The sequence below is a fragment of the Aspergillus brunneoviolaceus genome (genome assembly GCF_003184695.1).
Source record: "Aspergillus brunneoviolaceus CBS 621.78 unplaced genomic scaffold BO95scaffold_10, whole genome shotgun sequence".
In the NCBI taxonomy this organism is placed as follows: Eukaryota; Fungi; Ascomycota; class Eurotiomycetes; order Eurotiales; family Aspergillaceae; genus Aspergillus; species Aspergillus brunneoviolaceus.
This window is the reverse complement of record NW_020290740.1, coordinates 1-16,085: the sequence shown is the minus strand read 5'-3', so window position 1 is coordinate 16,085 and position 16,085 is coordinate 1. Positions and strand designations below refer to the sequence as shown.

The window sequence follows — 16,085 nt, the reverse complement described above, 5'->3', positions numbered from 1 at the left end:
AATCTGCCAAGTTATCCCTCGCTCTATATATTGTGAAGACGGACTCGCCTTTCTTGAGCTCCTTTACCCAATTACTAGTAGTACTCAAGTCGACACATACCATAAACCCAATCATCCGGCATTGGACCGTAACGGATCTATCGAAAGCTCTCTGGCAAACTATGAGCTAAGACCTAGTACCAACAAGCGCTATTGCACGGATGCTACATACCAGCTCCCTGCGAATTCGGTGTGTGCATCCAGAACAGACACCCTGATACTGGGACCCTTCTCCGACCCACTAAAGCTTTACAAAGCCCTGCCATTGGTGTCCTGTTCTTGTACCATAGAGCAGAATCTGTTCTCTTCAATATTATAGTCTAACCTTTGCTGTTTGTTGCTTTGCAAGCTAGGCCTGTCTTTCCTATGCAACACAACTGGACTCATATACCGTCTATCCTATCACCGATGCTACTTTGATGGCCACTTACCTCACTTAACCATTCAGTCAAACAAGCCTAGGTCAGCTTCGATGGCCATAGACTTACAAACAACAGCACCATGAGCATGACTTCGTTACTTGCAATTTTCGATGGGCACGGTTGAAGTATTGTGGACATATCAATGATTTGGGTAGGATGTTGTCCCAGAAAATCCATTGTCGCCCCACGACTGCACAAGGCTGATCGAAAGCCACCTCAATACAGATTTTGCGACCACGCAAGCCACCGTGCAGAGAATCATGGATCACAGGGTCCAAGGAAGACTGACATGTCCCTGGCTAGCTAGTGTTGCCCACCTCGTTGGGACGATCAGACGGTCTTTCGATATGCCGCTTAGTCACCGGCTCGCCCCGAGGCCCCCGACATCGCACTGTGGCTGAGACTGATAGTTACATAGTAGACTAATTACTCCGTACGCGTCGGCCATTGGGGCCATACTTGGTTGCTGTGCTGCGCCATAAAATCTAGACTCCTATCAAGACATCGATTTTGCGCTCATGGATAGACATTGGTTACGATGAAACATCGGGCGACTGCTCCAAGGGTACCTCTAAGAGCATGCATACCGTCCCCGTTGCCCCGATTGTCCGCATAAATCTATTTCCCCAAGCTTTCCACATTATACGGCTCGACATTCTGGAAAGGGACGACCATTGGCTTAGCCAGACTCCTTTCGAAAGTCATCCGGTCGATCTACTGGTCTAGTAGGCTGCAGAAAAATGAGCATTTCCACTATATATCTTGGCAAATTTGCCGAGACATCCCTCATGCGAAGCTTTTTCGGGACAAGCTATACCGCCAACAACCCCCCCTTTCCATGCATCAACACGGTGCTATCGCAATAGGTCACCATGCAGCCAAAACGGTATCATCTTGAACTACATTCGTGGGTTCTTCAGCCTGATACGTCATGAAACGTTGGCGACAGCCACAATCATCCATGCGGTGGACAAATTGTCTGCCTAACGGGGTATACGTACGCCTCGATCGGATGGATCCACAACGACGACCCTCACCCAATTCTGGGCCGAGAAACAGAGATGAAAGCTGCGAAGACAACGCACCAATCTGGACATTCAAGCTAATTGAAGTATGGCTCGCCCCATCCGCGGTGTGGCGCGCCGTAAATAGTAGATGTCAGACAGCTCGCTGAGTGGACAACCTTATAGCAAGGATCCATTGATTTCCTCTACAACTTTCTGATAGTCCCCTTTAAATTGAAGCCCGTTTCCTTTCCCTTTGCTGTGATTGTCCCTCTTCGTCCTAACTCACAACATCGCGCATACATACTCACACCAGAACAAGTTCTTGACACAATGTTCGGCGACAGTCTGTTCAGCTGGTTCAGCTCCTCCAAGAAGGAGGAAGCGCCCCAGACTACCTGGGATCCGAACACACTGACCATGGTCCAACCTCAGAGCCCCGAGTCTCCTTCCACCAACGCTATTGTTGCTGAGCAGCCCGTACGTTAATCACAAGTCTTCCGCAATCGACCAGAGTATAGCTAACGCCATGTGACATAGACGCCCGATAACCAGATGAACATGCAGCTGCGTGGTGGCGGTCCTCCCCCTGGGCCTGGTGACGAGTAAGTGACCAACGATCACCGTATTCCCTGAACTTTGCTAACATGCTAAATAGTTGTTGCTGCTGCCTCGACTGCTTCTGTTGCTGTGGGGACTGCTGCGGTCCCGATGGCCCCCCTGGTGGCTTTGGCGGCCCCGGCGGCCCCGGTGGTGGTCCTGGAGGCCCTGGAGGCCCTGGAGGGCCAGGGGGCCCCGGCGGTCCTGGCGGCTGGTAAGAATGGCTTCGATGCGAAAGCACTTTGCGTGCTCAACGTCGGTCTGAAACCGACTCACCCGATCTGTGATACCATATTGATTGTTGGTTCTGTGGCATGGAGGAAAAGAGGTTTATTGTCGGGTCTGGGGCCTCTCCTGTTATGGCCCAGAAGGCGAGATGGTTATGATGTTGTTCTATGTCTTGCTGTATCCTGTATGAGCTTTCGATGGTGTTTATTTCATTGCTGTATAGATATTCTAGACTGCTTGCAAGCGATTCGTTGGTCTTCATACGAATTTGACCTTGCCGCTTCATTTTCATCTTTTCTTGATCTCTTATCTACTTCGTGTGTTGAGTTCTTGGCAAACTCGCTGTAGTAAGCACTGGAGGGTCAACAACTGAAGTATTCTAGGGATGGAAGTTTCCGAAAGTGGCACTTGTGGAGAAGTAGGTACTTCGATGGTCACATAACCATGTACAGTTGTTCAAAGTGATGCTGACCAACTAGGGCCAGATATCCTCTAACTTTAACTGAGGGAAATATCGTATAGCAAAATGGTTAGATTCAACTACTCAACCAAGCCGAATGCTTAATCTCAGTCAAGCACTAAAATTCCCATCATGACGAATGTTAGCGTAGGGCTGCCATCTGACCCCAGCTATTTCGGCATTTGCTCGCACAAAGGGTACTTGTCCAGGTGAAGAGGCTGGTAGGGTATATTTTAAAGTCGGTGTTCCCTAGTAGCCTGCTTGGCCGATAGCGTAGTGGGTAACTTGTTGCGCGCAAAACACGGAAGGTCCTGCGTTCGAATCCTGAGGAGGGCGACGGTGGTTGTCCGGAAATCGGAATAGGTTAATATACCCCGCCCTGGGGATGAGAACGGCACTTTTTTTTCTGTTTTTCTCTCCATAATTATTGTAAGTTGTCTCTATATCTGCACAGACTTCGTACATATGATGGCAATTCTCCTGTGGGAGGGTTGGCTGAGACTGATCGTAGGACAACGCGCTTTCGCTTGCCAGCGCGTTGTTCTTGTTTCCTAGCATGTACTCCCTTTCGTACTTGGTACCACTAATACCCAGCAACTCTCAACTAGTGTTGTTTCATCGATTATCGCGTGCAAAGATGGGCGAATTCCTCATTGCCCAACTCACCGAGAAGACTGTTTACTTCTCTCCAGCTTTGTCGGTCGTGCTATCATGATCTGCCATCATCGAACCCGTTCTAGACCTCAACCGTTCACGGGATAAACAGAAGCTCGGCGCTTACACTCTCATGCACATTCATCGTTGAACACACATCCATCAACTGTCAGCAGAGCGACGAAGAAATCGTCTTCGAAAGAGCTCCATGATTCTTTCCGAGCAAGCATGATAGCGAATTTAGGACTGAGGGCTGCACACAAGCATGGAACCCGTCAATCAGGGTCTGCTCGTAGTTTGAAGACCTGTGGGAAGTGGGATTATCCAGAGGCGCTGGAAGGACGACGTGGACGCATGCAGCTCCTGACTTCTAGCTTCGACGATTCGAGGACATGTGAGTATTAGTGGCCGAGGATGTCCGTGTGATGGACTAGTTTCTGACAATATGATAGTTTAAGATGTCATCGCAATCGCCTCACGGGTCAAGTAGCAAATCAAGTCGAGCTCTTCGTCTCTTCGCCGCTCAGTTAGCTCAGATTATCCATTCTTCATACTGGAACTCCCGGTGCAAGGCTCAAAAGTATTAAGCCCGAGACATCGCCGACGTTTCATAAAAATGATTCGTAGGAGCATGCACTTCTGTCTTCCATCGCTGAGATTGCATCGAGTCGTCGCGCTATGCACATACCAAACGAAGACGATTCTGTCGGATCTGGATTCGAGGCATAGGCTCCCGTTCCAAAGGAAAGTGATGAGATCTAAGACCTGCGGTCTTGGGCTCACGAGGAGAATACCAAGGTCAAGAGGTATTGCTGCAATGCTGTAAGGATGTCTTTTACATTTGCGCTGACAGCAATTTGAGCTTCGCAGAACATGAGCTCAAGAACGTTATGAACAACTCAGAGTTCACGCGAATTACCGATCTTCTATACTATGTCTTACAATTCACCTCATTACCAGCTCACCAAGGTCGCCTTTTATTAGCCCGAGTCGAAAAAAGCAGGTGATCTGTGTGGTGGAAGAACAATCATGCATCTCGCGGAGGACCCGTGCCAAGAAGACTGGGGAAGCAGGTTCATGCAGCTGCATGTCTTGGAAGGCGGGGAAACCCCGGGGGATACCCGCAATCACTGAACTACACTGGCCACTCCGCCGGAGGACCTGCAGGGAACCAGACTGCTCCACTCTTGGTCCTGCACCATGTGCTCCTCCCCACGAGATCTCGGGGCAATTCATACCCGGCTCAGTCTATACACAATGCACCTTCACTTGCTTGGCGGGCGGCGGGAAGAGGGGGTAATTGGACCATAAAGATACAATGGTACCGTATTCAGTCCAATTCTTCCCACTCAGAGAGCCAGACTGCATTATGTTGGCATCTATCGTGATTGGGTTGGCTTTGGGCTTACAGTCGTCCGCGTCGCCGGTGGCCCGGTCAAAGCCAAATCCACCATTTCTGATCAATGTGGACGATGAAACGGCTATCCTTGGAAATGACTTCTGGAATGCCACCATTGGTCGTCAGTATGGCACCAAGCTCTACTACAAAAATGTTGACCTAGTGGGTGACGCATGGGGTCACTATGTGTCCTACAGTACGACCCTCTTCCTTATCTCCTCCCTCTCATTGTGTCTCTTAGTTTACCTCTAATCTTTTGTTCAGATGGCGCTCAAAGCGACTTGAATCTTACCAATGCTCGGATACACAAAGTCACTGGCGACTACACCGATATCGTTTTCACAGCGACAGAGGGGGAATTTCATTGGGTCTTGACGCCCACGTTGACAGGCGCATACCAGTACTTCGTGAACAAAGCCTTACCTACTCTTGGTGAATTCCGTACGCTCTGGCGGCTTGCAAACGATAGCTTTACCCACGGGTGGACGGACGAAAGGAACGAGGCACTGCCGCCCTTGTCGAACATTGTGAATGCCGTCAAGATCCAAGATGAGACCTGGCAGCAAGCTGACGGCACATACATCACAAAATATGATTTCGCAACCTTCTTGCCGGTAATTGAAGGGCAGTCCGCTCTCTGGGGACTCTACGGGCCGCTGGGTGGCCAAGAGGCGAGTGGCGAGCAAGTGGGCTCGTGGTATATTCATGGGGGTAAAGACTACCTGAACGGCAACCATCTGAAGCAGGAGTTGTTGGTGCACCGGGAGAGTCAGACTGGGGATGCGGTACAGCTGAACATGATCCATGGCACGCATTATCAGGCCGTCAGCAGCGACGAGTTCCCGGAAGGTAAGACCTGGGGCCCATGGTTGTGGTACTTGGTAAGTTTCGCCCACAATGCTCGCCGTGTACAGCGACTTCAAGATATCTGACAATCGTGACAGAATGATGGCTCCATCCAAGACGCGGCGACTCGCGCCAAGGAGGAGATTGCGGCTTGGCCGTACGACTGGATGCAGGATAGCCATGGATACCATTCCCGCGGCAGTCTTCGAGGACGCATCGTGCTCTCCGACGGCCAGGCTGCGAGCGGGGCGGCAGTTTTCTTAGGGGACAACCAGTCCAATACTAGCACGTTGGACCAGGGAGCCTGGTACTACTATCGGACCTATGCCGATGAGAACGGGTACTTTACCTTGGAGAATGTCCGTGAGGGAACATGGGGCCTTCGTGTTTTCGCTGCTGGGGGTGACGCGGCAGGCGGAGTGACCACTGTCCTTGAGAAAAACAACATTTCCGTCCACAGCGGTGAAGCCCTATGGTTAGGGGACGTGACTTGGGCTCCGCAAGGCCGCGAGGTCATCTGGCAGATTGGCGAAGTCGATCGCAAGGCCACCGGCTTTGCCTATAGCGGTGCTCCCCACCAATTCGCGAGGGGACTCAACTGCCCGGCCAACCTGACCTTCACCGTGGGGACGAGCCAGAGTAAGGACTGGTGCTTCGAGCAGTCATCGCTGGGTACGTGGACGGTGGAATTCGATCTTCCCAGAAACTCGACGTCTCAGGGCCGGTCAGCAGTCCTGTCAGTTGCGCTGGCCGGGTTTAGCGCAGGGAGTTCAGCTACGGTCTCCGTGAATGGGGTTTCAGTCGGAACGATCAGCTCGAGTGTTCTTGCCAGCGACCCTAGTAGTTATCGGTGTGGCACGTTGGCGGGTGAATGGCATCTGCTCGAGTTTCCAGTCTCGGCAGATGCGCTTCGCAATGGGGCTAACTCCGTGGAGTTCACTATCACCAAGTCGACACTGTTTCGCGGATGGATTTATGACAGCGTGTTGTTGGGATGGGCATGAACTGAGTGTGGGCTCTATTGAAAATGCATTTTTCTTGCGATTAACCTCGTTTTGCCTCATCTTCTGCTGAATAAATTCAGTGAACGACTGGATTTGTTGGCGTAGTTGACAAAGTGACCTGGGGAGGTTTGAGACCTGCAATCGAGCAGGCAAATTGGAAGTCTGCGATAGGTCGTATGCAACCTCAAAGTAAATACAGCCTCTTAATTCTGGTGTCTGAGTATGCAAATTGTCTGTGGCGCATGTTTCTGCCATGATACACTCTCCCAGTGTAGCACAAGTCGTGCTGGGTTCCAGAACTGAGAGGATGGACAAGTCCACTGCCTCTTGTCCCCCCCCTCTCCCTCGCTTTATCTCTTCATCCACTACATCCTTGTCTTAAGTGCTCCAACGCTATGCCGTCTCAGATCGATTCCACACTTGCTACCCTGCCTCATTCATGGTCGACATCGTCGAGAAAAGGAATGAGATCTCCGCAAACAGTGAACACAAACGAATCGTTACCAGAGCGAACACTGTAATCCTTCCATCTATTTCTTCCATCTATCTCTACGCAGCAGGGGTCAAGATCCAGGGGGGAATTGCATCAAGCGTTTTATATGCATCACTCTGACATTTACAATGTCTACTTCCTCAGATACGTCAACGCCGCGACACAAAGCGCGTCCATTCCCGTCTTCATCGTTGGCTGAATCGCCGGGGCAAATGAGGCGGAATGGTTGCCAGCAATCTCGTGGAGGCAATCTTTGCTTTCTGCCTCATCCCACACTTCCGAATCGATGCCACCAAAGAACCAAAACGAGCAGGGCCGGCCCTGGCTAGTGCCAAGGATCGAGAAGTCTTCGCTGACATTAGTCCGAGGGGTGTCGGCGTCAAACCCGTCTGCAAAATGCTCCGCGAAGCAAGGCGCCAGTTCAGCCGTGACTTGCTTGTCGTTGATGGTGGGAGGGAAGTTTCGAGTGGGTGTGAAGACCGGTGGCCGCGGCGAGCCACTGGCCATGCACTCGGCCTCGACGATACGCTTGATCGCGGCGAGGATCTTATCGCGGGTCTCGACGCTCACCGAGCGGAAATCCACGCCCAGCTCGGCGGTGTCCGGGATGACGTTTTCCGCCTGGCCGGCCTGCAGGCTCCCGACTGTCACGACCGCCAGATCACTGGGGTCAATCTCGCGGCTCACGATCCCCTGCAGCCGCACCACCACATTCGCCGCCAGCAGCACCGGATCCACCGTCTGATGCGGCAGGGACCCGTGACCCCCACGCCCGAACAGCGTGATCTTCAAGCTATCCGCCGCAGCCATGATGGTCCCCGGACGCGAGCCCACGCTCCCCGCGCGCATGCGCATCACATGCTGGCCGAAGACATAATCCGGCACGGGGATCTTGTCGTACAGGCCGTCATCCACCATTGCGCGGGCGCCCTCCCCGCGCTCCTCGTCAGGCTGAAACACCACAATCAGTGTTCCACTCCAGTCGCATCGCATCCGCACCAGCCGTTCAGCCGCCGCCAGCAGACACGTGATGTGCATGTCGTGGCCGCAGGCGTGCATGGCCGGCTTCTCCGCGCCGCTGGCATCCTGCATCGTGACCGCGCTGGCGTAGGGTAAGCCCGTGATTTCTTGCACGGGGAGAGCGTCCATGTCCGCCCGCAGAAGGACGGTCTTTCCCGGGCCGTTGCGCAGGACCCCGGCGACTCCGTGACCCCCGATCCGGGTGTGGATCTCAAAGGCATCCCATTGCGCGAGATGAGCTGCTATTCTTTCGGCGGTTGCTTTCTCTCTTTTGGAGAGTTCGGGATGTGCGTGGAAATGCTTGTAGAGAGATTCGTAGGGGGTCAGGTCTAGGGGGTTCGCGGCTAGGAGCTCAGATGGGGTCTTGCGCGTCATCTTTGGGATTGTTGTTGTCTGTGTAGTGTAGGTAAAATTGCGGTGGTTGTTATGGAGTTGTTAAGAAAAGATGATGACTCAGGGGCATATGACAGCTTCTAGTTATATAACAGGCAGCGCTTTAACTAGCGCCGGGTGGGAAGCGGCACAAGCCGTAGTACCCGGCACGAGGCTGGCGGGTCAAGGCGGGGAGAGTGACAATAGTGACAATATTGCCCTAGAACAGTTTGGAAGTTAATTCCCTCTTAAGATTCTCGAGAGTAGAGGTCAAATCAAGCCAATTGAATGATCATTCAGTCGATAGGCTCTGATCATTCAATTGGCCGTTCTATTGGGTGATTCACTGATAGCGCGGCCTGCCCTGTAAAACTTAACAGGCGGCAGGGCACATCGTCCACATTCACACTCTGGGAAAGTTTCTACCGAGCTTATTGAATATCCTCATATCCAATTGAAGATCAGACATCTACTTATCCAGTTCTTCTATTCTTCTCTCCTCTCGCCTCTTCTCCAACAACTCTTCCAGTCAACAACTCTTCTTCTCATACTGTATGTACGCGTATAAAACCCGGTCAACATATCTTTCTTCTTCGGTTGACACCATCCACCCCACTTGATACTAGTCAGGTTCAAAGATCCCATATTATACCTACTTTGCTTATCCTGACAGCCTTGAGTGTCTCTCAACAAGCTATGAGAGGCTTCATATCGGAACGATTTCACCCAGCAGCTGGAGACATCTCTACTTGCTAGGCTCCCTAACCTCAAAACAACCTAGCCTGCCGACTGGCTTCACAAAACACACCGAGTTGTACCGCCCTGGCTCCGAATCAACCAACAAGAACCCACTTTTCTCGATCCATCGACTCTGTGTCGTGAGATTGATACCGAACCGGGACCAGAATTTAAGTCCATCTACGAATTCCGAATCCGACAGAAGAATCCCCAACCAATTCTGACGCACTTCCTCAGGCATCGACCAAGATGCCAAAAAGAACAGAATCGGCGATGGTGCCCGGAATCAGACGAAAAACTCCAAGTCCAGAGCCGAAAATTTCGCCCTGCCCGGCATTTCCACCGCAGAATCCGAACAGCCCTTTCCTGACGCAGCGGGCGAGTATATGCTCAATGAGAAAGGCACTTTGGATGCACACTGTGGGCACAGTAAGTTTCACAATCGACGCCGGGAGCATCTAGGCTAATCTCACTTTGTCCATTGTGCCACATCCTTTGTGGACGATATCTTCATCGAGAATAGACGGGGCTAAGCCCGGTCTTGGTAAAGTCAAGATAGACGACTCGAAGATACTGAGCGAGATCGTCTATATACTTTCGAGTGATCCCGATCATTGGGATCGGATCTAGAAGCGGCGCATATCATCCCCACTATTCTACACGTTCGGTCAATGTTGATTGAGCACGTGCTTCAACACACCGAGGAACAACAGGATGCAATACCCTTTTCGGACGGAGACCATCTCGATTTTAATTGGGTAAACGAGAGGAATCGGGTAGGCATTAAATCAAGCTTTGGGAGGGGATTTGGGCTGAAACTATACAGTACCACTGCATCAAACTGCGCTAGCTTCGGCCAGAGCTTCGGTCAAGAATTCTCGACCTTATTGGGAGATTGTGCAGAGAGGCCCTGGCAGTGGCGACGTCGGGGGGAGTAACTCATGGACGCCATCCTTATGTCGGATCTCAGGACATAGCCCGTTACGAATCCGGTAAACGAGGTATTTATGAAGGACTACTGGGCAGCAGACTACGCTGGTATAGTCTGTTGTACCTTGTATGATGTTGTCAAACAGCCGAGGAAAGTGGTCTATCAGTCGGGTTATGTATTGCGGGATGAGAATAACCAGCGACTAGGGGGGTTGACACTGGCCAACGACCTCTCAAAAGGTTGCGCGTGGCGCCTTGGTTGGCCAGTGACCTCGCCAAAGGTTGCACGTGGTGCATCGGCCCTCCTAGTTGCGGTGGGGTGAACACCACCAGGCCACAAGGGCCTGCATCCGCTTGCTGACGGAGTAGATGGATTCAAGCAGGCCGGATAAGCGTGAGCAAATGCGGAAAGATAACGCGTTTGTCTATTGCAAGCGCATACGAGGCTCTATAAGCAGATCTCGGAATTCCCGGCGAGTTTAAGGCTCTGCGCATTTTTACTCTCGAGAATTCAACCATCATCTGGCAATTGCTAGATACCATGGAAGTCAAGCATGATAATTATGGTTTCGTTCTAAGAGGTTCCATCGTCTGGCTTGTCTGGGGGACGACTAAGATTCCGCTACAATCTGGACGATGGAGCGTGACCAGATCAGAGAGAAGCCGCCCCCGGCCCGCTTCTTCTAATATTGGAAGGTCACTATAACTTCTATATGGGTAAACCCAGACGGTTCGAACGTCGGCTTCGTCAACGTACCTGAGAATCAACGGCTTGAAATTCCTATGAAGGAGGGATGGAATGAGAATCAACCCAAGCCGCGTGTCTATAGGGTTTCCAGGAAGGACCAAGGGGTGATAGACAAGACGTGTGACAACCTGCATGCGCAAGGCAAGATTTTTCTATGCCACAAGACACACCCCTACAGCCTACCCAGTGTTTGTTGTATGAAGAACCGTGACAGATCCACAAACCGGTCACCAAAACTGCAAAAGGCAGAGCAGTTGTCGACCTCAGGGATGCAAACTCACTCGCTGAGGGTACCGTGCCGCCCCTTATTGTCCGCCAGCAAGAAACTAGTCTGGGACCCAGAGACCTCTTCTCTGATAGTTATATTGCCGGATACTTTATGCCAACTGAGTTAGTCACATAGTCACAAGACAACGCTGGAGTGAGGCCAATTACGTCGGTTACCGTCTTGCTAAGATGCACCGGTACGGCAATTTCATTTCGTGACAGGGAATGAAATTATAGAGGGTCAGAAATGATAGATCACTGTGTGGGTTTGGTGCTGGTACCGCTGGCATGAAGGGCACGTGGCTAAGCGATTACTTCTGAATGATGAGAGGGTTTGTATCAATCGAATAGATGATAGGAATAGTTCCGCCTTGATAGGTAACAATGACGAATTTGGGTAAGACTAGCAATGACGCATCCTGGACATGTAGGGGACATATAACAATCAGACCCGATGGTATTGTTACTTTTCTTCTCCGTCGTACTCGCCCTCATCCAGACCGCACACCCTCCCTGAAACCGTCTGGCACCAACCACCCGTCAACCCCTCTCAACATGCTTACCTCTTCTTTGGAACTTATTGAGAGACTGCTCGAGGGGACCATGAACCGGAAAACAGCACAGAAGCTCCGGCGGTGGCAGCACGAATGGCAATCGCGCAACGCAAACACACTGGTCCTCGATTACGTCGAAGCGGAGACCAAGCTGCGCTTCAACATCCAGCGGGAAGCCAGGGTCCAAGTGGAGCATGAAGCTCTTTTCATCAGCAGTACTAAGAATATCGACAACGACAAGAGAGCAACGGCATCGACGGTCTCGAGGGTGGAGGCACTGCAGAAAGAACTGCGCTCGCTCTCCGAGGGCATTTGGCACCAGGAGCGCAAGCTGGACGTGGTCCACGCTCGGCTCTGTTCCCTACCGATCCGACGGGCCCTGGTCAGCTGCCACAAGGACAAGGAGTGGTACTTGTCGGAGTGGATGCGGGCGGACTGCGCGCGCCGCGAGGGCTGTTGCGCGCGGGAGTGCGGCTGCTGTCGGCGGCCGCAGCATCGGGGCCACTGCACCGCGGCGTGCGCGTGCTGCGAGCAGAGCAGAGGGTTTGCGGTCACCGGCAAGGATGTCTGGGAGCCGGGGAAGATGGCTTGGGTGTCGATAGAGAACCAGCTGAATATTTATGCGACGCGGTTGAGGGATGCGTATTTCTTCGGGCTGTGAGGTTGGGCTGCATGCTTGCTGCGCTTCGGTTCTCTTTAGGTTCTTTTTTCGTGTATTGCTCTCCGAATGTGTTATCCAGATTGCTTCTATGGATTGCTGAGGCTAATAGGATTTGTGTGTCGGGATACGAAAAAGGCCGTGCAGTATAGAGTTGAGAACAGACCAATTGACGATCCCACCATCATATCGCGCCGGATAACAGATTGTGGCGGTGCATGCACAGGATCTGTGGCGGTGGCGCGTGGCACATGCGGCGACCCTTGCATGTGACGCGGTCCTTGAAGGGGTGTGATATCATCGCCCGTGAGAGAGGAGCGCCTTTGCTTTCCCCCTCCCCCAGATTACAGTGCTGGCGCGTCCAAGATCCATTTTTTTTTCTCTTCGTTGAATTCTGTTGAATTCTCCTGCAAACCTTTTAACATCATAAAGTTCTTCGATACTCGAGCACAATATCAAGCAAGCAACCCGTACTATAACCGTCTATCCTTATCTTGATTATCATCCACGCGCGCAAGTGGAGAAGACAGACCGTTCCATACTTTCCCTGTCCCACCCGCGCATATTCCCTCCCTTCGCATCCGCCTGCGTCCCTGGCAAACGGCTCCCTTTTCCGCATCCTGCCTATTTATTTATCTCGCATTTCCTGATATTAATATTCTTTGACAGAGAAAATCATAACTTCAGTTGATAACATATTGAAAGTCAGAATATGCGATAAGTCCAAATCATGCAGCAATTCAAGACCTGGAGGCGTGCGTCCATGCGACAACAACAACAACCACCACCAAGCCATGACCCAGTACTGACGGCCGAGGACGAAGCCTTTCTACGCGGGATCATGGCAGACCCTGCGAGCTCCAGCCAGGAATCCGCCCCACAAGCTACCGAACTGAATCGCCAGATATCGCCCGTCTCGCCGGTGGGGACAGAAGTCCAAGAGCCGCCCTCGGCGCAGTCGCCGGTGTCACCGGTGGAGGAATACGGGAGAGAACTGGGGGAAGAAGAACGCAAGGCACGGGAGGCTACTGCTGCTGCTGCTTCTACAGACCGGAATGGGAGCACGGCTGGTGTGAATGCGCCGGAGGCAGCAGCCAAGGTGGAGAGTTCCTCGCCGCCGCAAAGGAAGGGCCCGTGGGGTTGGCTGCGGCGACGGAGCACGGTCATGAAGAAGGTATAGTATATTCGTTATGCCGGCGTGTCTTGTATCTGTATCTGTGTAGTTAACAATTGATCTTTTAGGAAACCGGAACTACGAATGAGGCGCCTACCAAAGCAGATAACAAGCCCAGCGAGGCCCAGCAGGCCGCCGAGACGGACAAGGATGAAATCGACCAGGAGAAGGAGGATATGACGGAGATTCTGGAGAGGCTGAACCTGGCAGCAGAGAACAATCGGGTGTTTTCGATGAGCAATGAAACGCGGGAGTTGTTGCGCAAGTTCACCCTGATCTTCAAGGACCTCGTCAACGGCGTGCCCACCGCCTACCATGACCTCGAGATGCTGCTCACCAACGGGAACAAGCAGCTGCAGAGCACGTACTCGCAGCTGCCCGGGTTCATCCAGAAGCTAATCCAGAAATTGCCTGAGAAGTGGACGGAGACTCTGGCGCCGGAGGTGCTCGCGGCGGCCACCGCCAAAGCCAGTCAGAGCGGCCTCAACGTCGAGAACGTGGGCAAAGCAGCCGCCGCAGCCAACAAGATGGGCATCAAGGTGCCTACCTTGAAGGAGCTGGTGGGGAAACCGGCCGCGCTGGTTGGAATGCTACGCTCGATCGTGGCATTCCTCCGAGCTCGATTCCCGGCCGTGCTGGGGCTTAATATGTTATGGTCGTTGGCTTTGACTAGTAGGTTGCTATCTTCTTCCTAGATACCGGGCACACCGACTCACTGACGCCACAGTCCTCCTGTTTGTTCTTTGGTATTGCCACAAGCGCGGCCGTGAGGTCCGGCTGGAGAACGAGCGTATAGTCACCGAAGAAGAGATTGGGAAGTTGAATGACGAAACCTCCACAGAGCAAGACAGGATCCGGGCCACGGAGACCTTGACCACTACAGCGCCGCAGGGAGCATCTGCCACGGAAATCCGACAGGGGATCGAAGAGGCACAACATGCACGGCATACAGCAGCCGCAGCCGCAGCCGCAGCCGCCAACCCCGCTGCAGTCGATCGTCAGAAGAGTCAAGAGAACGAGAACCCTGAGGAGTCGTCAACCTCGAAGCCTAAACGGAGCAAGTCCCGGCTTTCGATTTGGACCAGGTCCGAACCGAAACCGACCATCCCAAAGATAGAACCATATCCTGGCACCTAAATTGGATGATCATCTGAGGAGAGATGGCTGATAGTCACGCAAGAGGGAGAATTTGTTACGAATATTTGTTTGATACCATCACGTCTTGTGCTTGTTTGGAGTTTCAGGTTCCCTTCTTAACGATGAGTCAATACACAAATCCACTCATATGTTGGCCACCTGGCCTTTTCCCTTTTCCTAAAGTCCCAAAAGAAGACGAGATGGATCCGCGGTTGCGCAACGGAGCGGGCAGAAGACCCGAGATTGCGGGCGACTTGTCTCCGGGTGGCGATATCTTTCCCAATTCTTTCTGAGGGTCACCATATTGCCTTCCGCCCTGACAGATGTGCCAACTTCTCGCCGTGTCATGTGACTAGATACTCACAGATCGAGATACCGTGGTCATGATTACCTCAATCTTCAGCAAGGGGCTATAGACCTTACTAGTGGGCAGCACATGACCTAGATGTATCTGCAAGCTTTAACTAGAGTATCTTAGAGTAGTAGTACAGTAGAAGGCCAAATTGACGAGTACCAAGCCCGCCGTTTGATACGATACGATAGATCCATGATTGCGGGGTGCAGGTTTCCCCCCATATGAGAAAAGTCGTCGTCCGCATTGGCCAATGGGGCTCTGCTCGAGTTGTGGCGGATGGCCGATCGTGTAGTAAGCCGCGCTCCACCGAGTGCCTGGAAGAACGGTATTACCGGTACGCAGTATCGGTACTCGGTACTGTACCTTTGCCCATGGCATGCTGCGGTCTGTCCCATGCAAGATCTCAAAATCTTGACAATCAAAGGGGGAGACTCGAAACTTTACTGCAGCACTTGAATGTAGCTAGACGCTCGCTGATAGCATGAACGAGGCGATCTCCGTTGGGTAGTAGATTGCAAATCACATGGACCTGGAGGGTTGGAGAATGGTTCAGGAAAAGGCATGGAAAGACGCCAGATCTACGGAGCACTCCGTACTTGCGTTTGAGATTGGAGGTCAATCGAGGTGAGGTGGTGGGTTATACCGTACCTAACCTACTACCTACTAACTGATTCCAAGGGGAACTGGAAAGGTGTCCGTATCATCTTGATAGGTATTCTGGATCACTAAGGCACCGTACTTGCTCCCTTATCCATGGCTGAATGAATGCACGTGGTCTTGCTGGGGTAAGTCGGTTTGTTCAATTTGCCTCCTCCTCCTCCTCCTCCTCCTCCTCCCCGTCTCCTATTCTCAGCAGGAGAGCCAGAGAAAAAGAAAGATGCGAAGCGGATTCCAATGGACCAGAAATCAATTAGTCCATTTCATCAACGCCCTGCTCACTACTGTAATCTACCTAGGTAGCCAGCTGTCTCCCCCTCCGCCCC

General features: G+C 52.3%; 5 protein-coding genes across 5 annotated transcripts; 4 read left to right on the top strand and 1 right to left on the bottom strand.

Moving 5' to 3' along the window:
- Positions 1-1,798: 1,798 nt before the first annotated feature.
- BO95DRAFT_428599 (uncharacterized protein) lies at positions 1,799-2,283 on the top strand (the record flags this gene model as incomplete). The annotated part of the gene is made up of 3 exons (XM_025584851.1): positions 1,799-1,945; positions 2,006-2,070; positions 2,124-2,283. 3 exons carry the CDS (start codon positions 1,799-1,801, stop codon positions 2,281-2,283), a joined length of 372 nt encoding a protein of 123 aa, XP_025445701.1.
- A 2,493-nt stretch (positions 2,284-4,776) lies between these two features.
- Positions 4,777-6,656, top strand: BO95DRAFT_406363 (putative rhamnogalacturonase; the record flags this gene model as incomplete). Its single annotated transcript, XM_025584029.1, has 3 exons — positions 4,777-5,002; positions 5,071-5,687; positions 5,751-6,656. 3 exons carry the CDS (start codon positions 4,777-4,779, stop codon positions 6,654-6,656), a joined length of 1,749 nt encoding a protein of 582 aa, XP_025445700.1.
- A 202-nt stretch (positions 6,657-6,858) lies between these two features.
- On the bottom strand, positions 6,859-8,596 carry BO95DRAFT_439446 (M20 family metallopeptidase). Its single transcript, XM_025585737.1, has one exon. The coding sequence runs from the start codon at positions 8,542-8,544 to the stop codon at positions 7,282-7,284; it is 1,263 nt and encodes a 420-aa protein (XP_025445699.1). The 5' UTR covers positions 8,545-8,596; the 3' UTR covers positions 6,859-7,281.
- Positions 8,597-11,702: 3,106 nt separating this feature from the next.
- Positions 11,703-12,439, top strand: BO95DRAFT_511576 (uncharacterized protein; the record flags this gene model as incomplete). The annotated part of the gene is made up of 1 exon (XM_025591447.1): positions 11,703-12,439. The coding sequence occupies exon 1, from the start codon at positions 11,780-11,782 to the stop codon at positions 12,437-12,439; it is 660 nt and encodes a 219-aa protein (XP_025445698.1). The 5' UTR covers positions 11,703-11,779.
- A 351-nt stretch (positions 12,440-12,790) lies between these two features.
- Positions 12,791-14,747, top strand: BO95DRAFT_406357 (uncharacterized protein; the record flags this gene model as incomplete). The annotated part of the gene is made up of 4 exons (XM_025584028.1): positions 12,791-13,610; positions 13,679-14,282; positions 14,338-14,600; positions 14,640-14,747. The coding sequence occupies exons 1-4, from the start codon at positions 13,167-13,169 to the stop codon at positions 14,745-14,747; spliced, it is 1,419 nt and encodes a 472-aa protein (XP_025445697.1). The 5' UTR covers positions 12,791-13,166.
- Between the last annotated feature and the right edge of the window lie 1,338 nt (positions 14,748-16,085).